This window comes from Dendrobates tinctorius, unplaced genomic scaffold (assembly GCF_039654945.1).
Source record: "Dendrobates tinctorius isolate UK_male_01 unplaced genomic scaffold, ASM3965494v1 ptg000027l, whole genome shotgun sequence".
NCBI classification, from domain to species: Eukaryota; Metazoa; Chordata; class Amphibia; order Anura; family Dendrobatidae; genus Dendrobates; species Dendrobates tinctorius.
The window spans coordinates 777,821-804,617 of NW_027361695.1; the positions used below are offsets into that span (position 1 = coordinate 777,821).

At 46.5% G+C, this 26,797-nt stretch overlaps 1 protein-coding gene across 2 annotated transcripts; it reads right to left on the reverse strand.

Annotated features, from left to right (window-relative positions):
- Positions 1-619: 619 nt before the first annotated feature.
- CCDC71 (coiled-coil domain containing 71) lies at positions 620-26,459 on the reverse strand. 2 transcript variants are annotated; one of them, XM_073569613.1, is made up of 2 exons: positions 26,375-26,459; positions 620-5,721 (listed from the first exon to the last, which is right to left on the reverse strand). In XM_073569613.1, the coding sequence occupies exon 2, from the start codon at positions 5,684-5,686 to the stop codon at positions 4,574-4,576; it is 1,113 nt and encodes a 370-aa protein (XP_073425714.1). In that variant the 5' UTR covers positions 5,687-5,721; positions 26,375-26,459; the 3' UTR covers positions 620-4,573. The 2 variants fall into 2 exon arrangements, with proteins under 2 accessions (XP_073425714.1, XP_073425713.1); XM_073569612.1 differs by lacking the exon at positions 26,375-26,459 and adding an exon at positions 20,584-20,793.
- Between the last annotated feature and the right edge of the window lie 338 nt (positions 26,460-26,797).

Here is a 26,797-nt window from a genome sequence, read left to right on the forward strand (position 1 = left end):
ACTCTAGTGCCACCTGTGATACCAGGACGTTTCCCAGTAGAACCTTACTCAATCACGTCTCCTTCCCTTCGTGCGTCCTGGGTCCACCTTGTGCCCAGGTGACACCCGTGCACCCACCTATCAACATGTTGTGAAACGGAAGACCACCTTCATCCATTGCACCATGGTCTAGGTCTGATACTTGCAAGTCCACTACAGGCGCTTGTGGCGAGGGACAGCGTCTATACAGCCCGGCTGCGATGCTCCAGTGGGCAACGACATCCATCACAGCCAGCGGTAATTGTTAGGAATGGGTGGCACTGTGGCTCTAAGGTCAGACGCGGTGACTTTTGCTCCCTTTTGTCTTGGACACCTATTGATCGCTACCAAATATCCGTCTTTAGTCCCTTTCCGGAAGGTGCTGACTGCTGCACCCCGGCTACATCCTACAGGAGCTGCCGTTTTGGAAATGCTCTGACCCCATTGTCTTGACATCGCGATGTGTCCGTTATCAGATCCTTATACGTCCATCACAGAACTCTTCATTTACTGCCCAACATATCGCAGCCGACAGGCACCGTCTTCACGATACATATCCCTTCAGAACCAAAAATAAAAAAAACACAGCCTGAACTTCATAAAAAGTGATGGCACCCGCCTTCTTAGTTTTTTTTTTTATTTATTTTTTTTTTACAGATTGCATTAACTGTTATTTTTTTCCATAAGTAAAAATACATATATTAACAGAAACGTAAGATAGAAATCTAAAAGTAATTTACATAAATCAACACTCCACAATATTTGGGCTGCAGCTTAATAACTTAATACCGGGAAAAAAAAAAACAAAAAAAAAAAAAAACAGGATTCGTCTGAAATGTCGCAGTATACTGTATGAACGGAATGACGGTGTGACACCGGCGGTAACATGTGGGGGGTTAAATAAATACTCTGGTCAGCGGGTACATGACAACTGGAGAACGAAAAAGTGGATATCAGAAGTTAAAGTCTACACGGACGCTCAGAGGCCGCCGTACGGAAGTCCTTAAAGGGACACTTGGGGCTGAACTAGTGTCGTGTCTAGCGCAGGACCTGAGGGGATGGAGGATGACGCCGACTCTTCTAAAAGGAGTTTCCCCAAAAATTAAAAGTTGGAACCACTTAATGATCACTTGGAGTCTGGGTTCACGAGAACAAGGCTACGTCTGAACTCCATGCATTGACTATAAGACTGACCGTAATAGCGGCGCAACCTACTTGGCCATCTCCAGCAGTCTGATAATGAATGGAGCAGAGATTGACCTACGCCCCATTCAGATGGAGCTCTCCTGCTCCCGTCCTCCATATCAATAGATCATCCCATATACTACGATTACTTACTTTTGTGGATACCCCTTTGAATACCCATCAAACTTCACGCTCTCAGTTTTGCCTAGACGTTAAAAACCCACCAAGACTCCCAATATTACCCTTCTAAAAAGTCCGGGTGAATTTGGCAGCTGTAATTATGGAGGTGCCCATCAGCACCACCTATCATCACGTTGTGAAACAGAAGACCACCTTCCACTTTGAGGGATCTGCAATATTAGCCATGCCGGTCCTAATCACAATGTTTTCTCAAGGTGATGGATGAATACATTTTGAAAATTCCCTGTCGGCTAAAATTTAATCCACAAAGGCTCGGACTTCTTGGCCGATGTCACTCCTTCGTTACGAGCCACGACGGTCGGTGAAACAGCCGTCGCCTGTGAGTATATGGCACATTCCCTGCTGACTATTAACGGTGAAACAAAATCCAATAAAGTGAGAATTTGGCTTCACGGCCGACAAAAACAAACGTGTGTAAGGATGGATGAAGCCGGCGCCCCGTCCATGTGGCTCATTAATTACTGATGTGTAGAAGAATTCCAGTGATAAAGAAAAAGAAAACTAAAAGATTCTCAAGCATTTCCCCAACTATACATATTTTGGGCTAAAAAAAAAAATAAAAAATGTTGCATCGTCTATAGTTGTTTTTTTTTTTTTTACTTTATTTTTGCATCTCCATGATCCTACGGTTGTTTGATATCAGAATATGACAGTTTATCAAAGAAATAATGTTCTCCTAGGCCCGGGCTTCATGGGAGAACAAAGATGGCGGCTGCAGGAAATAGTGTGTGTGTGTGTGGGGGGGGGGGGATGTATCATTTGTGCCAAATAATCTCACCATTTAAATGCCTGTTAGATTGAAGGCAGCAATTAAATGGTTAAACAGTAGTCATCGGCGAGCGCTCCATTTGCTGCAGTTAAGAAAATACTGGTTGAGTACAGCCGGCACCTGCCGTCTATGGAGTTTGCATGGATCCCAGGACGTCTTATGTTGAAAAGGAGTTAAAGCTTCACCTTTAGGTTTTTTTTTTCCATTTAAATATATGTATTTTAAGATTAAAAATCATTTTTGCAATTGGGATTCATTAAAAATTTGCACTGTTTGCCTCCTATATGATCCATGTTACACGATTTCTAGCTGCAGAATGAGTTATCTGACAATCTGTCATGGAGTTCGTGCAGACTTTAAAATTTTCTTCTGAACTCCTCTCGTCCAATTTATGACCACATCAAAGTTCAGCTCCACTTTGTCGTCTGTGGCCATAAACCGGCACAGATGAGTTCAGTTAAAGACAGATTAGGAGTTACAATCTCCCCTGTCGGGACCAAACGCACTGATGACCCCTCCGTTAAGTTATTCTGCAGCCAGTAACGTGCAGACAAATAAAGTATCGATAAAAGCCAAATAGTGCAAATCTTTTTTAATGGGTAGAAATGGTTTTAGCCCAAAATACAAAAAAATAAAAAAAGCAAATTGTCAACAAGGTTTCCCTATCCTATATCTCTACCTGAAAAAAACAAGCCGTGACTACAGATATAGTAGAGTGCTTCAGGGTTCTCAATCCATCGCCTATACTTTGCATGTGACATGAATTGAACATTGATGGCTTTGACCTGGGGTCCCCAAATGGTCGGCACTAAGTTTGCTCCAGATGAAAGCAGCATCCAAAATCTCCGGCATCTTGTCCCTCCCTGAAGAGAACAAACGGGCTTGTGAAGAGGATCCTGTACTGAGCGATTGGGAAACCTAAAACTGAATCAACGAATCCACCTCTGATGTAGCTTAATCCTCAGGGCAAACTTAATAACAAAAATAAAGTCCTTCTGTCTCCGATCGCCCACGATGACAACCTTCAAAAGGAAAAAAAAAACGAACACTATGGAAACTATAGAAAAATACAGATATATTTGCAATGGAAGGTATAAAGGGATTCATGACAGCTCAGATCGGCGCCATCTTGACATACAGTGATTGAGGCCTAAGGGTTTTTTTTTTTTTGTTTTGGACTCGAAGCAATGCTCATCCTGGCCGAATCCCAATAGTCAACTTAAAAGGGTTGATCCCATTTTGGATATTGATGGCATTATCTATCCACAGATATGGGTCTGATCTCATACCACCGAGATGGAAAGGGTGAGGGTCATATACACACACACACGCTGTTCTCTTTTACTTCCAAACCTGCCACATCCATGAGCCACTTAATGCATCTCCTCCGTACCTGCCACAAATGTCCAAAATGGGACAGTGAAGGACTGGGAAAAAAAAACAATTGTCCATTACGTTGCGATCAACAGAAGGCACACATATTAATGTGTATGAAGGGAACAGAATGAGACAGGTACACGGCGGAAAATCTTTAGGCTTAGTCACTTAATCCTATACAACCCCTTTAAAAGTGGAATTTAAGATATTAATGGCCTATATCATTGGGAAAGGTCATCACTAACGAATTGCTGAGAGTCCGACATCCTCCATCAATGAGCTGTAACAAGGTCCCGCGCCTGTCGAGTGAACTGAGCCATACATCCGACCTCCGCGGTTGCGGCACACGACTCATCGGTGGGGTCCCGGTTGTAAGATCCTAACCGATCAAATACTAATAACCAATCATAATCCCGAAGAACCCCCTAATAATTACAAGAGCTCCTAACCCATAAGACTCCATGTTACTCGCCAATATTCCAAGAACTCTCGCTGTACCAATTCAAGTAGCTCTGGCAAAACAAAAATAGGAAGAAAAAAAAAACATCTTTAGGCCTTAAAAGTCTGTATAACAAGAAAAATAAAAAAAAGTTGTACAACAGTCCCTTAGCCAAATCAATCGAAACAATACAGAGAAGCAGAATCACAGTGCATATGATACCTTAGGAAATAGGTCTTAACTATTGCACAAAATATACATATTTGCCATGTATCATAAAGACGGGGGGGGTCCATGACCGAGGTTCAACCCTCCCCAACCCCTCCCTTCCCGAAACGTTTCTTACAAGACATGGCCGAGTGTTCGGTAGCATAGCGCGTTAAGTATACTGTAAAAATAAAGTGACGGAAAGAAACAAAAAAAAAAAAAAAATAGCCACGAAAATAAACAAGAGGAAGGACCCCAAATTACCAGCAGCTTTCATTTGTGGAAATCGTATTACATCTGTTCTCAGCTCCCAACAATCGGAAGTCTGAAGAAAAGAGGGAACAAAAGAAAAAAAAAAAAAAAGTTTGGAGGGCAATTTATTGGAGACCGACAAACAAAGGCTGGATTCGGAGAACCGGGGAAAGGTTCATCCGTAGCATTTGCTGCGCTTTTCTTCTGACTTCGTCATCTGAAGACTTTTTATCTATTTTAATGACGGTCGACTTGAGCAAGTTGTATTTGTCCTTATCGAACGGAGACCTTCTCACCGAGGGAAGAGTGATCTGTATCCTCTTCTTGACTGGGGTACCTTCAGAGACCTCGCTGAGCTTACGTTTTTTGTCCCTGTCCCCCCCCATTTGCAGTTTTGCTTCTCTGTTGGTGCTGTCTGTCTGCAGTTTAGCGTTGTGTTTTGCTTGGGACATACCATTGCAATGCGGGTGAGAATGTACCAAGAATCGCCCGTTCAAAATCTCAAAGGCCTTGCAGGCGTCGTTCTCCTTTAAAATTTTGCCGCTTATACCGTTCAAGACCACCCCGTTCAGAGTGGAGGTGTCTTTCATTAGGGACTGGTAGGCTTTATTGTTCTTCCCCTTGGCGTTTTGCTTGGATGCAGTCACCAGGGGCTGTTCCTTAAAGCTTGCCAAAGACGAGGCGGTGGTTTTAAACGGCACCAACGCCTCTAAAACCACAGACAGCTTCATGGAGGGAAAGGCTTCGGTGTACACACCGGAAGGGAACTTGACGCGTGAGCCTCTTGTCTTCGCGGAGTCAGATTGGTTTAATGAAGTCAACAGTAAGTTCGTAGAGTTTTTAGTTGAAGATTTGCTGGAAAGTTTTGCAGAAATGTCTACTCTTGGGCTCGCCAGTTTACCAGTCTGGTTTTTGGAGTGAGACCTAGACTGTGCAGAAGTGTTTTTTGCAGGACATTTAGGTCTGGTCATTGTTGTGGTTGGTGGCGGCAGTGGCGGTGTGTCTGCTGTAGTTGAATTGTACCCATACACATCTTTGCTGCTCAAGATAGTGGGCTGATGGCCTTCTTCTCGGAGACCTTGGAGAAAAGTCACTAGCTGCGTCTCAGTGTCCGTTAGGTCTTTCGACATTGGGTTGAAGACTCTCAAAGCTTCCTCAAAGGCACTCTTCCCCGCAGAGGAGAGCCGTGACCACGAATACACAGCCTTCTCTTCCATTGGACTCTTCTCAACGTTCATGGCATTAGGTAGAAGAGCGTCTGTTTTCACTTTTACTGAAACGAAAGACAAAATTAGTCTCAAAAGCTTTAAATAATTTCCGATGCATCAACCGATTATCCACATGTTCTTGTTTTAAGGATATATGCCACAATTCTCATGCTACAAACTTATTGCCTACCTTATAGGCAGAATACTTCATAGACTTCTATAGGCAGCAAATCAAGTCTTCCTAAAACTCGGAGTTTACTAGACTAAATCTAATTATGGTCTAGTTAACTTGAGGCTTCGTACAAGACCTGGGTTGCAGGAAAACGTACTTTGCTGCCCGTAAGTCTATGAGGACATAGGAAAATGACATTTATTCAGTTTCTAAATGTCTTAATTACTAATAATTTTCACAGAATCGGTACAACAGTCTTGCGAAAGGTCATCAGGTAAAGAAAAATCAATTTTTACAGTAACCCTCCCCCTCTGGTGTTAGAGGCATTTACTTTATCAGAACAGAGGTCCATATATACAAGGGGAAAGTCAGATGGACTATCAAGAATGGAGGTGCCCAGACTCTCCCCTAATGGTTCATTGTAAGGGGGCGAGAAGGATTGGGCATCTTCCACTATCACCAGTGCCTAGACCCCTACTAGCAATGCAGAATCCAGGGGACTCAACTTTTGATATGATAATGAAGACTCTGGATAACCTCAAAGCCGTCACTGGATCTCCACATTGTGAACGCTCGCCCCAGACTTTACACACCGCCTCTAGCTCTGTACTGCGATATTTACGGATTGTCCGACACGGGGCAAATTTATAAGGGGCCTCGCACAACAATGGGGATGTCCATCATAGTTGTGCAAAAGGTGTGACTTTTTCCAACATCCGTGCCATTTTTCTAGGTGCGTGCTGCTGGATTGTCGGGAGGCAACGTCTGTCCTGGCAGATTTTACATACACCCCAGCAATTTGTGATTGTTGCGCACAGGCTTCCCACAAGGTACTATATCCATTAACCCCTTCCCAATGTCTGGTGTGGATGAATGGTGGGGCTTTGGGGCTGTGCTATATGGTCAGCAGCAACGGAAAAATATAAGCTTACGGGGTTCAATGTCCACAGAACTTTCTGCAAAGTGGGAATTTTTCTGCTGCAGCAATGAATTTACCCAACGCTCCAGTCTAGTCCCACTTGGTTTTCTTATGAACCTTCTACTTTGTACTAATGCCCTAAAAATATGCCAATCCCATGAATACCCCCTGCTAGAGGAGCACATACAGAAGAAGCAAGACCCCCCCACCGGCACCAGGAGCACCGGGAGGACTGTGCAAACTTGTCCCAAGAAAACACCAGTGTGTCCAGTCTAAAGGGCCTGTCACACTAAGCGATATCGCTAGCAATATCGCTATAACGTCACTAGTTTTTGTGACGTTATAGCGATATTGCTAGCGATATCGCATGTCTGATACTTACCTCCGACCGCTCCCCCGCTGGTTATCACGCGAGAACGTCCTGGACCGTTTCTCGTCGTCAGCTTCCTGCTGTGACTGAGCGACGCGTGGACGGGAGGACGTCTTCATCGCCTCGTCTGACACGTAAGTAGCAACCCCCAACCTCTGCTATGTCGCTGGTGAGATCTACCTGTGTGGCAGCTCACTAGCGACCACTTAGCGATGTACCAGAGTTCCTGACCGTGTCATATCGCTGGTCGGGATCGCTCGTACATCGCTAAGTGAGACAGTACCTTAACGTCACCCCCTTACAGAGGTGTCTAGACAATCAGCATTTATATTGTTCTCTGTTATCAACCATTTCACATAGGGGATATGTTAAGCAATTGTCAAAAATGGGAATTTAAAGTAAAAAATTAATCTCTAACCCCCTTAATCACTTCTATCTCCAGCACCAACAATTATCACTTTTCGCAAATAAAGACGCCGGCAGATACGCGGGTCGACCATCAGCCGGCTGGTGTCGTCACAGGAAGCTGGTGGTCTATGTCTGTAGCCTTACACGTCCACCCCATATCTTACCTGAGAAGTGGATAATCAGGCTGAACAGTGGGATCTACCTGACTAATGGCAAATACCGCCCTATGACTGTCACATCCGCCCCTTTAATTAAGATGCTGGGATGATGTGATTGCTTCCGAAACTGAACCATCCAGTCCCGTCATCCTGATTTCCTCCCTTGCTGACTTCCTGTCCTGGCCACTTCTCCTTATTAGCTTAAAACGTACACAGAATTGCAAAATTTTGCTTAATAAGGCCGGGTGCACGTAATCCGGAAGTGGCACAAGTACGCAGCGCCCAACCCTCAGGGTTTACTGATCATCTGCACATACCCTAAAACTTCACTATAAGAAATGAAGACACCAGCAGACTGACAACGGCTGTGGTATACAGACAGGTTGTCAGCTCCGCTTCCCCAAGCAGTAACGAGTTGACATCTTGGATGAACACCATCTATTCCACAAAACTCTGGTTGGCATTCGGTAGATTTTTTCTGAGCTGACGATTGTGGAAGGACGGATGTGATGGCGGAACGTTCCGCACAGGAGCCCCTGATGACGGTGAACCCGTCACCTCTACTGTATTTCTGTTATATCACCATTCTGGAGTGACTTCTCGTCCTCGATTATGCCTCCAAAAAATTAATCTGCTATCTCTATCTGGGAGCAACAAAATTAAATTTGGAGCGTGAGGCGGTGCGTCGAAATTCATCTAAGGAAGATGGCACAGTTCAAAATGCTTCTGTATTTAAGAGCTTGAATAGTGCAGGGGGGCTACATTTATTAGAATGTTGGAGTCTCTATAATTGATGGGGTCTGGTGGGCAAATCTGGTGTCTATTTTTAGAGGGCTGTTATTTCTTTATGGGGTCTAGTGTGGGGTTAGTAATGGTCTTTTGCTTTTTAGGGGGTCGGACATGAGATCCTTTCATTTTAGGGTGTGATGAAGGTGGCCGCTTATACGATTTCAGATTCCAATACCATCTAGAGTTCTCCAGGAGTCTACAGGAGGCATCTTAACCATTCTTAAAGGGAACCTGTCACCCCCTCCAGGCGTTTTTAAGTGAAAGAGCCACCTTGTGCAGCACTAATGCTGCATTCTGTCACGGTGGCTCTTTTATTTAGCGTCCCTTACACTGCAGAAATAATCGTTTATAAAATTGGTCAGACATACCAGAATTTTGACCGGGGGGCAGGTCTTTCCCCCTGACACCGCCGCCTCGCATCCATCATTCATTTCCTCCTTATGTCTTTGCTCCGCCTCCTGTGTTCAATTTCAAATCCTGGCGCCTGCCCTGTACTATATTTTCTTCGGTATGCGCCGTTAGCGCTGCCTGTTCTCAAATCACTTCGTGGGCTGGCTATCGCGCCTGCGTGGACGCCCTGCCAGAGAGCCCGCCCCGCAGTCACTTATGATTTATTCACACTGCGGGGCTGGGAATCTTGCGCATGCACAGTAGTTCTCTGCGGCTCTCATGCCCAAGACTCCCAACCCCGCAGTGTGAATAAATCATAAGCGACTGCTGGGCGGGATCCCAGGCAGTGCGTCCACGCAGGCGCGATAGCCAGCCCATGAAGTGATGCGAGAACGGGCAGCGCTAACGGCGCATGCCCAAGAAAATATATTAAAGGGCAGGCGCCAGGATTTGAAATCACTTCTCTGGTTCTCAAGGTCCGACGAATGCGAGGACATGGCCGGACCCCATCAGAAATCTCCATAAATCAATGTTGAGGATGAGGAGGGGCATTTGGATCCAGAAGTGTTTTCACGAGCCAGGCCAGTCGCTGGTGTGACATCCATCAGTCCATCCTAAGGGTACGTGCACACGCTGCGGAATCCGCTGCGGATTAATCCGCACGGATTTTGAAAAACCGCAGATAATCCGCAGGTCCAAAGACCTGCGGATTATCTGCGGTTTTGCCTGCGGTTTGGTCCTGCGGATTCACTATCTCCACAATGGTGGAGATAGGAACCCGCAGCGGTTTCCGCAGAAAGAATTGACATGCAATTCTTTCTGCGGATTCAAAACCGCAGCAAATCCGCGCGTTTTTTTCCGCAGCGTCGGCACAGCGTTTTTTTTTCCCCATTCAAATGAATGGTACTGTACACCGCAGCTGAAACTGCTGCGTGTCCGCAGCGGCCAAAACCGCTGCGGAAACGCAGCGGAATCCACAGCGTGTGCACACAGCCTTAGAGCAACATCTCCACCCGAAACTGTCAGGATTGGAGGGACCACAGGAGCTGAGTATTCAGGTGTCTGCTGCCTTTAAATAATTGTGAAAATATTTAAAAAATAATACATAAAAAAAATATATATATTTATTCCATCAATAAATATTTTAATTAAAAAAATCTAAACAATAAAAGTACACATATTTAGTATTGCCGCATCCGTAACAACCCGACCTATAAAACTGTCCCACTAGTTAACCCCTTTAGTAAACACAAAAAAAACAAAACAATGCTTTATCACCATACCACCAAACAAAAAGTGGAATAACACGCGATCAAAAAGACGGATATAAATAAACGTTGTACCGCTGAAAACGTCTTCTTGTCCCGCAAAAAAACATGCTGCCATATAGTTCCATCACTGGAAAAATAAAAAAAGTTTTTATATAAAATAGTTTTTATTGTATAAAAGCGCCAACACATAAAAAAATTTACATAAATGAGGTATCACTGTCATCATACTGACCCAGAGAATAAAACTGCTTTATCAATTTTACCACATGCGGAACGATATAACCCCCCCCACACACACACACAAAAAAAAACCATGAATTGCTGTTTTTTGTTCATTATGCCTCACAAAAATCGAAATAAAAAGCGATCAAAAAATGTCACGTGCCCAAAAATGGTACCAATAAAAACGTCAACTCATCCCGCAAAAAAAAAAGCCCACACATGACTGTGGGCCAAAATATGGAAAAATTTTAGCTCTCAAAATGTGGTGATGCAAAAACTATTTTTTGCAATAAAAAGTATCTTTTACTGTGCGACAGCTGCCAAACATAAAAACCTGCTATAAATAGTAAATCAAACCACCCTTTACCACCCCATTAGTTAGGGAAAAATAATAAAATAAAAAAAAATGTATTTATTTCTATTTTCCCATTGAGGTTAGGGTTGGGGTTAGAGTTAAGGCCCCGTCACACACCGTGATCTCGCTAGTGAGGTCGCCGATTTTGTGACGCGCCAGCGAGATCGTTGTGTGTGACGGGGATCACTGACCGGCCCCCCTGCCGGTTATCGCTGATCGTACTCGATCGGCCTGGGCCGTTTTTCGATCGCTGGTCTCCTTCTGGCCAGCATGCATCACTGCGTGTGGCAGCGAGAGACCAGTGATCAGCGACGCTGGTTTCCAATGTAAACAGCGGGTATCCAGGAGTCGCGCGACTCTTAGATACCCGATGTTTAAATTAGAAACCAGCGTCGCTGGTCCTGATCGCTGGAGGTGCTGTCTTGTGACAGCTCACCAGCGATCAGCCTAAAGATGTCCCAGCGATCCCATCATGTCGGATCGTTGGTGGGATCGCTGGGACATCGTTATGTGTAACAGGGGCTTTAGGGATGGGGCTAAAGTTAGGATTAGAGTTGGGATTAGGGTTAGGGGTGTGTTACAGTTAGGTTTGTGGTTAGGGCTAGGGGTGTGTTGGGGTTAGGGTTGGAGTTAGAATTGGGGGCTTTCCACTGTTTGGACACATCAGGTGCTCTCCAAATGGGCCATGCGTCTGATCTCCATTCCAGCCAATTCTGCTCTGAAAAAGTCAAACGGCGCTCCTTCCCTTCTGAGCTCTGCCATGCGCCCAAACAGTGGTTTACCCCCACATATGGGATATCAGCCTACTCAGGACAAATTGCACAACTTTTGGGGTCCAATTTCTCCTGCTGATCTTGGGAAAATAAAAAAATTGGGGGCGAAAAGATCATTTTTGTGAAAAAAAAACAGGATTTTTGGGTTGCTTACCGTAAAATCTGTTTCTCGGAGCCTTCATTGGGGGACACAGAGACATGGGTGTATGCTGCTGCCACTAGGAGGCTGACACTATGCACAAAAAAGGTTAGCTCCTCCTCCGAAGTGTACACCCCACCGACCGGCAGGAAGTTCCTCAGTTAGTGAGAAAGCAGTAGGAGAAGTAACAGAATAGATTGAAAACAGAACAGACAACTCAAACCAACCAACATAATAACAGGAGTTGCAGAACATGGGAGGGTGCTGTGTCCCCCAATGAAGGCTCCGAGAAACAGATTTTACGGTATGCAACCCAAAAATCCTGTTGTTTTCTCGTTCGCCTTATTGGGGGACACAGAGACCATGGGACGTCCCAAAGCAGTCCCTGGGGTGGGAAAAACAAACTTCCATCAGGCAAGCGGACTCACTACCGCAGCCTGCAGGATCCCTCTACCTAGGCTGGCATCCGCCGAAGCGTAGGTATGGACCTTGTAGAATTTCACAAACGTGTCAACCGATGAACAGGTTGCAGCTTCGCAAAGCTGCAGCGTGGAAGCTCTGTGACGTACCGCCTAGGAGGCACCCACTGCCCGGGTAGAGAGCGCTCTAATTCCCGGAGGGACCACTCGTTGTTTGACCCCGGTAGGCCTCCAAAATTGCCGATCTGATCCAGCGAGCAATAGTAGCTTTGGAGGCCGGGTGACCTTTCCGCGCCCCATCTGGAATGATGAAGAAAGAATCTGTCTTCCGCAAGAAGTTGTCCTAGCTAGGTAGACATTCATCGCCCTGACCAAGTCCAGCTTGTTCAAGGACCGCTCCCGAGGGTGAGCTGGACCCGGACAAAAGGACGGGAGAACAATGTCCTCATTCAGGAGGAAAGTGGACACCACCTTAGGAAGGAAAGAGGGCGGAGGCCGCAGAACTACCTTGTCCTGGTAGAGTACCAAGAGAGCGGCAAGAGAGGGCCGCCAAATCCGATGCGCGCCGGATGGAGGTGATGGCTGCCAGAAAGGCTACTTTCCACGAAAGGAGAGAAAGGGAAACATCCCTGAGAGGTTTAAAGGAAGGACCTTGCAGAACCTCGAGAACCAGATTAAGATCCCATGGATCTACGGGCGCTCGGTACGGAGGAACCGTGTGAGCCACACCTTGACGGAAGGTTTTAACCTGAGGGCGGGATGCCAACGTCTTCCGAAATAAAATGGACAGCGCCAACACTTGACCCTTTAAAGAGCTGTGGGCAAGACCCGCATCCAGCCCCGCTTGAAGGAACGCCAGGACAGAAGGGAGCGAAAAAACACATGGGCGGAATGTGATTGGTCTCGCACGAAGTGAAATAGTTCTTCCGAGAACGGCAATAAATCTTGGAAGACGATGGCCTCCTGGCTCGGATCATGGTATGAATAATTCGATCGGAGAATCCTGATCGTTGCAAAACCTCGGCCTCAACAGCCACGCCGTTAAATTGAGCGGCCGAGAATTGGGGTGGCAAATCGGACCTTGAGACAGCAGATCTGCTCAGTCTGGAAGCTTCCAGAGGGCGTCCGCGAGAAGGTTGGCGATGTCCGCGAACCAATCCCTACTGGGCCAATTCGGGACGAAGAGGAGGACTGAAATTCCTTCCGCCTTGATTTTCTTCAGCAGCCTGGGAAGAAGAGGCAGGGGAGGAAACCGGTAGGGGAGCTCAAACTGCGACCAAGGAATGGCCAGAGCGTCAGCGCCCACCGCGAGAGGATCTCGAGCCCGGGATACAAACTGCGGAACTTTCCTGTTGAGGCGAGAAGCTAGCAGATCTATGTCCGGGGTTCCCCACGACGGCAAGCTGAAGAAATACTTACGGATGTAGGGACCACTCTCCCGCCGCGAGATCCTCGCGGCTGAGAAATCGGCGGCCCAAATGTCCACGCCGGGAATGTGTACCGCGGATATTGCCGGGACTGAAGCCTCCGCCCAATGAAGAATCTTGAAAGACAAAATGGGCGATCCAGGGAAAGGACAGACCTGTTCCACCGGGATAGGATGGCGAGTTGGAGGTCTGGAGTGAAATTGGGCAAAGGGGACGGCTCTGTTGCCGCCACCATCTTTCCCAGGACTTTCATGGTCGTCCGGAGAGATGGAAGTCTCATGAGCTGCCGCGATCGTACATCCCGTTGCAGGGAGCCAATTTTCTCTTGAGGGAGAAAAAAAAAAAAACAACCCTCAATCGACGAGTGTCGAACAATAGACCCAGAAACACAAGACGTTGTGTCGGGACAAGACAGGACTTCTTTTCGTTGATGAGCCACCCGAAATTGGGCAGGTAAGACTTTGGCGAGCTTGACGAAAGGATGGAGCATTGATCAGAATGTCGTCGTGGTACGGAAAAAGAACGAGACCTCTGTTTCTCCACCACGCCATCAACGCCGCCATGATCTCTGTAAATACTCTGGGTGCGGTGGCAAGACCGAACGGCAGTGCACAAAATTGGTAATGTTCCTGGCGAATCGCAGGAATTTCTGATGCCCGGAGAATATGGGAACATGTAGATAGGCATCTTGAATGTCTATTGAACACATGAACTCCTGCGTCTCCATGGAAGCGATTACCTGAAGAAACTCCATTCGGAAATGACGCAGTCGGGCTCTCCTGTTGAGTAATTTGAGGTCCAAGATGGGGTGAACTGTCCCGCCCTTGTTCGGCACCATGAACAGGTTTGAATAAAACCCTGTGAAACGTTCTGATTCGGGAACGGGCACAATCACCCCGGAAATAGAGAGAGGCGATGGATGCAAGAACCCCGGAACTAAGGCTGGATCTTTTGGAGGACGGGACTCGAAGAAGCGATCCCGTGGACGAGAAATGAACTCTATCTTGTACCTTGAAGATACAAGCTCCCTGACCCAAGCGTCCTCTACTGAGGCCAGCCAGGTATCCCTGAAGAAATGGAGTCGACCTCCCAATAGGGAGGGACCCTTGGGAGTTCGTTGACAGTCATGCTGATGTGGACCGTCCAGATCTGGACCTGGAGGGTCTGCCCTGGGAGGAGTGAGATCGCCAGGAGGGAGTGGGTCTGAAGGACACCGTCTTTCTATCCTGGCATACCTGTGGTTTTCGCTGGTTAGAGAAGTTCTCTGCCATATTGAAGCGGCGGTAAGCCCGAAAGGGTCGAAACTGACGCCTTGGCGGTGGTCTGCGAGGTTTGGACTGAGGGAGGAGAGAACTCGTGCCTCCAGTGGCGTCCTTAATAATCTGGTCCAGCTGGGACCCAAAGAGACGCGCTCCCTGAAAAGGCAGATTGGTAAGAGACTTTTTAGAAGACAAGTCCGCCTGCCAAGCCTTGAGCAAAATTGTATGTCGGATTGCCACAACGTTGCTTGACGCCTGAACAGCGCGAGACGCGGCATCCAAGGAAGAAGAAAGCAGATAATCCCCTGCATGGGAAATCTGGTTGGCCAGATCGGTCAATTGCTCTGGTTGGGCCTTATCTAGGATGCTCTTACGGAGATCCTCTGCCCAAGTGGCTATGGCCTTTGCCACCCAAGATGAGGCAAAGACTGGACATAGCGCCGCTGCAGCCGCCGCGAATGCTGACTTTGCCAAGGATTCTATAATTCTATCATTAGAATCTTTTAGTGACGCTACACCTGAAAGCGGGAGAACCGCGTTATTAGAAAGTCTGGACACGGGTGCGTCCTCCGACGGGGAAGCAGACCAGTTGTCAGTGAGCTCTTTAGCCAACTGATACAGCACGCCGAGACGCTTCCCTCTTTGAAATCGCCTGGACGGATTTTCTCTTTCCCTGGCAAGGATCTTGCCAAACTCAGAGTGGAAGGCGAATACCCTGGATGGTGTTTCTGCCCGTCTGAACGAAACCTCCTGATCTGAGGATTTCGCAGGGGAGTCAGATATTTCGAAGGTGTGATTAATCGCAGCAATGAGGTTCTGTACCGTAACCTTCATGTCCGCGTCCTGGTCAGAATCCAGCTCTAAAATCCCTTCAGAGGACATATCTGAAAACGCTTCACCTGACTCGGGTGAGGAGGCACCGGAGGGCGACTGCTGGGAAGGACTAGGTGCAGATGAGAGACCAGGAGAGGATTTAAGCCGTGGATCCTGCCTGGGCCTTTCGCGGCATCTGCTAGCTGGCTCAGATGGAACATCTTGCGACCTGCTGGACCCTGCAGAAGTGTCCAGGGGCAACTATCAAGAACGGCCAACTAGGGACTGAGACACCCTGGTGAGGTCTGCCACAGATTGTGAAAGGGACGAGGCCCAGCCAGGAATGGGGGGTTCGATTTCACGTGGCACAGTAGATGGTTCCTGGACGGCATCCTGCTGAACGGGATTGCTGCAGTCCCGGCAGAGGGGAATTTGCGATTGCAAGAGAAGCATGCGAAAAAAACCTGCGGAAGCGCTGGAGGGTTGGGGGACAGCAAGGCAGGGTAGGGTGTCAGTCTGCAGTTGCAGAACTACTCACGGTCCGGTGTCCCCGAAAGATGGCATCTGCTGTAGTCTCCGGCTGTCAGGCTGCAAAGATGGCGGCAGCCTGATGTGAGGAATCAAAAAGCGCGGTCTCTGTGTAAGAAGGCGGAGCTAGCCGCCTGCATCAGAGGGAAGAACCGCCTCCTCCCCCTTCCCAGCCACAAGACTAGAGAGGCGGTGGGAGGGCTTAGGAACGGGCGGGAGCGCAGCCGTCCTATGATAATGAACGGGGGGCGTGGCCGCGACGGGCGCAAAGGCCCAAACTGAAGCCGGGGACTAAATTTGAAACGGCGGCCGCCTGTCAGCACGGGGCGGCGCGGAAGAACTGCGGCGCAGCCGCCCCTAAAGAAGACGCCGCCATAGCCCTGCTCCCAGACGCAACCCTCACAAGAATACCGGCGGTGGGGTGAAGAAGGCCCGTACCGCCGCCGGGGCCAAAAAGGGATGCGGCGACCGTCGGGCAGTGCGAGAATCTCCCGGGTCATCTTGTGGCTTTATGTTCCGGTGCTCCAATAAAGGTACCTTCTGTATCCCACGCTGTCTGCTCATCTTCTACGTATTCGCGCCTCGTCCAACCGACAGGCTCTGGTGGGCGAGTGGGTGGGAGGCGGGGGGCAAGGACCATCCGGTTTCGCTGGCACGTCACCTGTGCTGAGCTTGTGGTCCGCCCGGAGAACTAAGAGGATACGGGGTGGCAGTACACGCCGTACTCAGTCTCTTTGTGGGAGTACAGTTGTGACTCTTCACACTGTATCCCTCCTGGAACCTGAAAAGGAACGACGCACATCGAGGTAGATATGGGTCTAATGAAAGACCCATGTCCACCTCCTACTGACACTAAGCTAAACTGAGGAACTTCCTGCCGGTCGGTGGGGTGTACACTGCGGAGGAGGAGCTAACCTTTTTTGTGCATAGTGTCAGCCTCCTAGTGGCAGCAGCATACACCCATGGTCTCTGTGTCCCCCAATAAGGCGAACGAGAAATATGATTTTTTATTTTTACGGCTCTACATTATAAACTTCTGTGAAGCACTTGAGGGTTCAAAGTGCTCACCACACATCTAGATAAGTTCCTTAGGGGGTCTACTTTCCAAAATGGTGTCACTTGTGGGGGGTTTCCACTGCTTAGGCACATCAGGGGCTCTCCAAACACGACATGGCATTCAATTCCAGTCAATTTTGCATTGAAAAGTCAAGCAGAGCGTCTTCGTTTCCGAGCTCTGCCATGCGCCCAAAGAGTGGTTTACCCCCACATATGGAGTATCAGCATACTCAGGACAAATTGTACAACAACTTTTGGGGTCCAATTTCTTCTGCTACCCTTGGTAAAATTGGATCTGAAGTAAATTTTTTATGAAAAGTTAAATGTTAATTTAAAAAAAAAAAAAAAAAAACCATTCCAAAAATTCCTGTGAAGCATCTGAAGGGTTAATAAACTTCTTGAATGTGGTTGTGAGCACCTTGAGGGGTGCAGTTTTTAGAATGGTGTCACTTTGGGGTATTTTCTGTCATATAGACCCCTCAAAGTGACTTCAAATGTGATGTGGTCCCTAAAAAAAAAAAAAAAATGGTGTTGTAAAAATGAGAAATCGCTGGTCAAATTTTAACCCTTATAACCTCCTAACAAAAAAAAATATTATGGTTCTAAAATTGTGCTGATGTAAAGTAAACATGTGGGAAATGTTATTTATTAAGTTTTTTTGTGTGCCGAATCTCTGTGATTTAAGGGCATAAAAATTCAAAGTTGGAAAATTGCAAAATCAACATTTTCGCCAAATTTCATTTTTTTTCACAGATAAACACAAGTCATATCAAAGAAATTTTAACTCTAACGTGAAGTACAATATGTCACGAGAAGACAATGTCAGAATCACCGGGATCCATGGAAGCGTTCCAGAGTTATTACCTCATAAAGTGGTCAGAATTGTAAAAATTGGCCCGGTCATGAACGTGCAAACCACCCTTGGGGGTAAAGGGCTTAATGGCGCTGAGATATAAGTGTATAACGACCATGGTCGGTTTGATTCGGGTCGGTTTTTACCATCCCCTGTTACGTGATCGCCGTTATTCACTGAATAACGGTTATCACAAACACAAAAAAAAGTCTAGTTTTCTATTTAGCTCTCTCCTCTAATATGATCCATCCCCTTATCCATCCCCGGATCCTCCTGCTCCGTCCCCTGGACCTCCACGTCATCTTCCTGGAAGAAAATGGTGGGCGCATGCACAGTGCGCTCGCAGAGATCTGCCGGCCGGTACCCGGCAACAATAGGAGATTTTTCCTATTGGTTCATTTTAATCACTGTGATAGACCCTATCACAATGATCAAAATTTAAAAAAAAAAATAGTAAATCAAACCCCCCCTTTGTCTCCCCCTTAGATAAACTAAAATACATTTAATTTTTTTACATTCTTTGCAGTTAGGGTGGTTGTGTTGGAGTTAGGGGTGTGTTGGGATTAGGGTTGGAGTTAGAATTGGGGGGTTTCCACTGTTTAGGTACATCAGGGGGTCTCCAAACGCGATATGGCGCCCGCCATCAATTCCAGACAATTTTGTGTTCAAAAAGTCAAATGGTGCTCCCTTTCCTTCTGAGCCCTGCCATGCACCCAAACAGTGGTTTGTTTACCCCCACATATGGGGTAGGGGCATACACCGGAGAAATCGCAAAACAAATTTTGTGGTCCATTTTCTCCTGATACCCTTATGAAAATAAAAAAATTTGGGTCTAACTTAAATTTTTTTGTGAAAAAAAGTTAAATGTTCATTTTTTCTCCTTCCACGTTTGCTTTAGTTCTCGTGAAGCACCTGAAGGGTTAATAAACTTCTAGAATGTGGTTTTGAGCACCTTGAGGGGGTTCAGTTTTTAGAATGGTGTCACTTTTGGGTCTTTTCTGTCAAACTCACTTCAAATGTGAGGTGATGCCTAAAAAAATTAAAAAAAATAAAAAATTTGTAAATTTGTTCAAATAAAGAGAAAATCGCTGGTCAACTTTTAACCCTTATAACGTCCTAACAAAAAAAAAAATTAAAAAATTATGTTTCCAAAATTGTCCTGTGCTGATGTGAAATAGACATATGGGAAATTTTTTTTTTTTTAATTTATTAACTGTTTTGTGCGATATGACTGATTTAAAAGTTTGAAAATTTCAAAATTGTGGTCATTTTTGAAAAAAAATTCAATTTTTTTCCCTAAATAAACACACGTTATATTGAAGAAATTTTACCACTAACATAAAGTACAATATGTCATGAAAAAAAAACAATTCTCAGAATCAGTGGGATCCATTGAAGCGTTCCAGAGCTATAACCTCAAAGTGACACTGGTCAGCATTGTAAAAATTAGCTGCGTCATTAAAGGGTTAAAAGAGAAACCATCATAAAACGACCTATTGGCGAAAATCAGGTTTTTGTGTCACATGTATTTCTTAAAAAAAAAAAAATTTAATGAATAAAATTGCATTTTGTTTTAAAATCTTAATTGTTTTATCTAACAATCAATTAAAAAAATATAATTATTTTAACACCTTATCCCCAGCACGTTCGCTCATTACCAGTTATCAAGTCATTGTACAGGAGGAGGAGGAGGTGAGCTGTGCCATCATCTATTGTAAATCGTGGATCCTGTGTTATCACAGCCCTTACCCCTCATTACAATCCTGCCTCTGTTGATAATGAAACTGCTAAAAACTTTTTGACAGGAAGTAGAAGTCTAAAAACAAAACAAAACAAAAAAAAAAAAACTAAAAAAGAACTAAAAACAGTGGCCGGTGTGAAAATTGCAAGATTACTACATTTTATTTTTTATTAAAGACTTAAAAAAAGAAGAAAAAAAAAGGCCAAATTGGGTTGTTGGGTTTTTTTCACCATTTCATCACATTTGGATTTTTCCCCATTTTTTGGTACATTATTTAGTAACGTGAATGACTCGATCGGTGATGGGGGGGGGACAAAAAAAATGTTCTGGCTCCTGGAAAATGGAAAAAAAAAAAAAAAAGTAAAATAAAATTGGCTGAATTGGGAAGAGATTTAAAGGAGTTGCCCAATTTTATTTGCCATAGCCCCTCCAATTTTGCCCTCTATCCCCGGCCTCCTTCAGTCACTGATTGGCCGCAGCGGTCACGTTGGGTTTGGCCATTATAGGACGTAGTTAGAGACCGGTGCGGACGGTCAGAGCCTTTAATTTTGGGGCGGCATTAAAAATGGCCAACAAAGATGGGGAAGGCCACTGATGGAGGAAGATCACACTGGACAATGGCGCCCCCAGTGGTGACCAGATGGAAGGGCTCCTCAGGGAATGATGGCCTCCTGGGCTGGAGTTCCCCTTTAGACAGAATGAGACCCCGGAGTAAATAATGGAGAATGGACACAGGATGATGGGAGGGAGACCTGACAGGACACACAGGCGGCCGCTGTCTGGGGGAGGGAGGCGGCTCCTGATGATCCGGTATGGGGGGAGGGGTGGGACACGTCCCCGGTCACCGCCTCATCCCCTCTCCTACCTGCTCTGTCTCCGCCGCCGCTCTCTCGTCTCCGCCTCCTCCTCTGTTCCAGACCCGTCTCCTGCTCCCCCTGGTGACACCCCAGCACGGCCTCCGCCGCTCCACACACAAAAAAAAATGGCCGCCCCGCTGAGCGCCGGAAATGCCGTTTCGCTTCCGCCCGAGCCTATGCCGCCCCCCAATGTCTATGGCGGGTAACAACGCCTCCCAGTGTAGAGCGGGCGGCGAGCGCCACCTGCTGGACGAGCCGGGACTGGAGCGTAGCATACACTGACGGCGCCCCGCCCACTCTGCGCCTGGGAGATGGGGGAGGGTTGGAGTTGTACATAAAGGAGCAGCCATAGATGATAACAGCCATGGAAATGGCTTCTCAATAAGGGGAAGGGGCAGTAGAGGCAAACTAGGGGTGGTTGGGGGTCAATCTTTTTAATGAAGGTGAGGGGGAGGTTCCTCCAGTATTGCAGGCCCCTTGTCTGGGGAATGCTCAATACCCCTCCCCACCTCTACTGAAGGCAGTGGAGTGGAACCAGTACAAGGGTATAAGTGCCAGCCATGATGCCCCCATAAGAGAGCAGACTCCAGTGCCCCCCATAACAGTGCTGCTCCCCATAACAGTGCTGCTCCCCATTCCAACCCCCCCCATAACAGTGCTGACTGCAATGCCTCCTAATAACACAGCTGGCCCAGCACCCCCCAAAACAGAACCTACCACGAAGTCCCCCATAAATATGCCGGACACAGCAGCTTCCCCATTATATCATTGGCCACAGAGTCCAATCACAGTACTGGTTGCAGCCCACCCCCATAACAGTGCTGGCCGCAGTGCCAACCACGGAGCCCCCCACAGTACTGGTTTCAGCACCCCCAAAACAGTGCTGGCCACATAGACCCCCATAACAGCACTGGCCACTGCACACTTCATAATATTGCAGGCTGCGGAGCGCCCCATTACTGCTCCGACCACAGCAGCCCATATGAGTACTAGCTACAGCATCCCAAAAGTGGCGGTGGTGGCGCTCCCCCATAACAATGCCAGCTTTGGTGTATACTCAACATGCAGCAACTTGTGGCCCCATCATATATCACCGGGGTCCACCTGGCATCACTTGTACGATTGATCCAGCAAAGCCTCGTCCTTCTGTTATAAATGGGCACGACAAATGTTAGCCCCCCGTAACAGAGTCTACTGCGGTGCCCCCATAACAGCGCTATCCACACTGCCCCCATAAGTGTCCTCACAACAACATCATTCCCCATAAGTGTGACGGTAACAGGACCCCCAAAATATTGACAGCAACAAAGACCTTAAGAGTTCCCGACCTCGGTGCCCCCATAACACTGACAGCAACAAAGGCCTTATAAGAGTGATCAAAACAACATGGCCGTCATTAGAATTTTCTGTTTACAGGGAACTCACAACTCTATAATAGTTGTGTGACACCACATTGCGGGCAGTTTTTGGTCATGAGTGGTCTGAGGTTCGATGTCAAGGCACCAAATTCAGAACATTGTCCCCATAAAATCAGCTGTTTACATGCTACTGTTTATTTCCTGGCGGCCATTTTGCAATAGTGATATCCAATATGGCCGCACTTTCTCCTATCTCGGAAACTGATCGTAAACCTATCACTTTAGTATTGATTAGACATGAGAATAACAGCAGTGAATTTAGTTGAAGCTAATTGAAAAGTCACATCCAGTATGACTGCACTTCCTGTTGTCAACTTTCACAAAATGGCCGCCACAGTAAAAACAGAAACATGCCAAAATCTCTGTAACTAAATAGAACATGATGACCAAACTTTGGCTTCTGCTCTGACCCTTAATTTACAAAATGTATGGCTATTTTTTTTTGTTACAGTCTGACTGGAAAATCCTCCTCAAAGCTGAAGATGGCCGTCAATAATTTACCTCAGGAAATCAATTCTTATGACCACTCGTTTATTACTATGGCCCCTTGTGGTCAGTGATAAGTAAGGACGACCACTATGCATCTGAAAATAGATGTCTGGAGGTGCAATTTTTTTTAAATATTTTCGATAAAATGTACTTTCCGCTATAGAGCGGTGCGGATTACACGAGAGGCAGATGAATCCGTTTGGAAAAAAAAAAATGGCTACAGGAGGATTCGTGTGAGGTGAATAGATGGCGAGTCTGCCCTTTTATCGGCTCCAGATTTAACCGCGTCTCGCTTATGGCGTGAGGATTTGCGTGGCGTAAGCCATAACAAGCAGCCGGTTTAGCAAATAAATTGACATTAAAAATGGGAAATCAGGTTACGTCACGCTGAGGTCGTTGTCTGGAAGATGATCTGCGCAGTTGTTTTAGGAGCAATCTCTTGGGTGTCAGAAAGCAACGTTTTCATAAAATTGGGGGGAGGGGGAAGCTGCAGACTCGGGTGCTACTCTCCAGGAGTCGATAGACCGAGGACTCACGGGGAGTCTATTCCGCACAAAAAAAAAAAGAATAAATCATTAAAAAAAACATGGCTGCTTACGTCCCAATAAGAGCGCCACACCTGTCAGCAGGTTGTGTGTGGTATAACAGCTCAGCCCCATTCACTTCGATAGAGCCGAGTTGCAATACCAGGGAAAACCCACAGACAGACCAAATTAGTGGAGATTTGCGCCTCTTATGCCGTATGTCACCCCAAGGGAATGGAGTGGTCTTTTGCTTCCGAACTGAACAGGCATTGGTTCTGGAAATGGCGCAGGATGGCCATTATACCGCCATATACTACGAATTAAGACTGGGGGGGGGATAGTTTGCTCCTGGGGTCCCTTTCTTGGAAACGGGGGCATTGGGCATCTCCTGCCTGGCGGCACGCTGCATTACCTGCTGTGACTCTTTTACTCGGCGTCAAGGGTCGATCATGGAGAGGAACCTCCAGATGATGATATATTATTTATAGTGATTATTATTTCAGGCCATTACCGATCTGCAGAATTTCGGCAGATCCGGATACACATTACACCTCTGAGGGATGAAGCACCAGCTGTGATGTTACCCACTGGTGGTCGCGCAGCATCTTTACGCGTCAGGATTAATCAGGTTTATCCCCAAGACGAGGCGTGAAGAAAATATAATACATGTGTGCCGCCGGCAAGGTTGCTCGCAGTCATCTCTACAACACTTCTCCTTACTCCAGAGCAGAACTCACCGTCCAAACAGATCCATCAGATGGCAAGTTCAGAGTTCTCGATGGAAGGTGTAGAACGCGATCAGTCGTGGCGGATCGCTGGTGCGAATGAGGAGAAGGGTGTCAGAAAACTCCATCCGCATGTCGTGAGAACAAGAGACATTTTACCGCAACACTTTATATCAGATTCACCGAGGATTTGGGGTACTCAGACTGTGATTCTTGGGAGACCCCCATACACATTAGATGGTCGGTAGCCTTGGGACAAGCCAATTTGCACAACCCAGTCCATCGGCCACGTCAGTCATCTGTGCCCACTGGATTGAAGTCCTAAGAACCGCTACCTACCCAACGGCATCCGCGGCTCTTATTCTGATTAGAGCCAGATTCCGGCAGATAAGAGGCAATTCTTGGGGCTTCGGTCCAGTGGCCACAGATCACCGATGGATTGGGTCATGAGAATCGATTTGCTCCAGCTCTAGTGGTCGTAGAATCCTGCCAAAAATCTGTGGTTTTGGCCACTTTTTATCTAATATCTATGGTGGAAGTTTGAAGATTGTGACCCCCATGGATTTCCTGAGCTGTATTTCAAATTTTGCAGCTGAAATCTCCCATCAGCCCCTGCGATTAATTTTATTCTGGGAGCCGCAATCCTTACAGCCGATATGAGAATTTTCTGACACGGAGCCGACATGTCACCAGCTCCCTCGTACCTAGCCTAAGTTATCTTTTCAGCCTTATCACATCCATGGGTCAAACACACCTTGGGTGTACGGGCCACAGCGGTCCATATCAGTCCTTTAGATATTTGTGTGGATCTATTGCCCAATTTACCGTGCCAGTATAACCCACAGCTAAAGAACCGCAGAAAATAATAGAAGTGGAATTTTGGCGTTTGATCAAATTTTTTTTAAGATCTGTTCAATTTTACTATATTTTTATAATAAAAATTGCATATTTTGATATATAATTATAGCCGTGTCCTCCGAGGCTCAGGCTGCGTCTTCCATGGAAATGAATGGAAAGAATGCATGAGGATTGTCATGTGGGTGTTCGTACCTCGGTGCAGGAATGCCTTCTCCATGGAAACTTATTCATGCAGGCCACAAACAGCGATAAGAGGCATAGATGGGAGGAAAAGTGAGGGGGAAGCTTCTCCCAATTTATTGCCCCCCTTGTAAAAGTATAGAGAACAGATCTGGAGCAAAAACTTCTGCTGCTAATTTGAGACAGAGACAGCATCATAGTTTATCTATATCACTGCACTCTGCAAAATTAGTCAATTTAACACCACCCCACCCCATTAACCAAATAACGCCAATGGTTTGAACAACCGCATTCACATTTACATGTCGCGGTTTTCTCAGTAGGACCATTTTTTCCCAACAATTTTGGAAAATCGCGACAAAACAATGTGCTATTGCTGGAATGAAAAGCAAGAAAAACGCACCCTTAACTACCTTACATATAATGTCAGGCACATTTTATTGTGAACCAGGCCCTTAGCGAATCAGTAATGGTCCAACATTTATGGACACTCAAAGATCTTGACCACTTGTGCCCATGAGATGTCGGAAAAGTAAGGAAGGAGGAAGGGACTCACTCTTTAAAGGGCCTACAAGAAGGACCACAAAGAGCATCTACCAATCTGGAGGACCCGGCACATCCATATAAGACTTGAGAATCCCATTGATTTTATTAATAATTGTGCAATGCTTAATTTTCCCCAGTGGAGGCGCTGCAGGAAAATTAAACACTTGCCCCCATAGGATTACAAGACGAATATGTGATCATCTTATCATTGATGAACTATGGAGCAAAATTAGAAAATCGGTCACCTCCAAACTTTCCTCCGAGAGATGATGTTGAGGGAAAGAAGGATTAGGCATGTCGAATTTTAACATGTCCGATCCTTAAAAGATCAGATGTAACAGGTGTTTGGCAGGTGTATGGATTGGCTGGACCTGCATTTAGAACCAGCTAAGGTTTCCTTGACCTAATATAAAGGGGTCATCGAGGGATCCCAATAAGGATAGGTTGAAAGTGGACGAGCCATACAACTTGCCTATTTTAGACACATCATACGAAGAGAGCGATCGATGGAGAAGGACATCATGGTCTGAAGAATAGAAGGAACAAGATGAAGAGGAGGACCAGCAACCCAATTGCTTGATACCATCAAAATAATGGTGGAGAAGACCCTGGTGGACCTATCTACACTGCACAAGATCCTCCATTCATCAAGCAGCCATGGCTCGAGATTGAGCCAAAGGCTGTTAAAGAATAATAATATTGGATCATTTTAAGTTTTAGGCTTTGGAGGGTGACTTTTTGGTCTTATTCGAGTAGTGCACCATAGGCCAAATTCACATTGGTCATCCATGGGCTAGGTCTCACAGGCCCGACTGCACCGAGGGGGTAAAAGGCCTGGAAGCCCTGACTACTAGGCCCACTGCCCCCTTCTAATTCCCAACCATCTTCGCTCAATACCCAACCCAAGCCTAAATTGTTGCATTGGGTCGGCCATCCTCCTCCTCCTGCCCTTCCCCCCATTCCCAGATTTAGAGGATGACCTTTTTTATGCATGACATATACTCCTATGCAAAAAAAAAACATTGACACCCCTGGGATATGTGAAATTCTCAATCATACCTCTTCTTCTTTCCGGCAGGGCGAAGGGCACAATTGCAGAATGCTAATGTGCTGTCAGTTAGGGGATGTATCAAAGGCACAGCCACGGGGTTTCTGGTGAACACGGATAATACTTCTTCCCCTCCCCCATTGCATGCTGCAGTTTTACTCCTCCTCCCCCACACACACAGTGAGCTGTGTCTCCACCGCCTGGAGCAGGCTTTGCCTTATGCGCTGTGGATTGGTGGTTGGATCTTTCCTTTTATTGCACAAAAAAAAAATTTAAAAAAAAAGCAACAAAGAAAAAAAATCTAGATGGATCATTCAGAGCGATGAGAGTCTTTTCTCCTCTTTGGGCACGCCTGGTGTATCCGTAGATTAGCAGAATATGCGCAGGAAGACAATAATTAGCAAAATGTCAATAATTGCCACTTCGTGCCCCAA

Bases quoted from the DNA above. Each gene is read 5' to 3' on its own strand.
- CCDC71 (XM_073569613.1), bottom strand. From the start codon at position 5,686: ATGAACGTTGAGAAGAGTCCAATGGAAGAGAAGGCTGTGTATTCGTGG.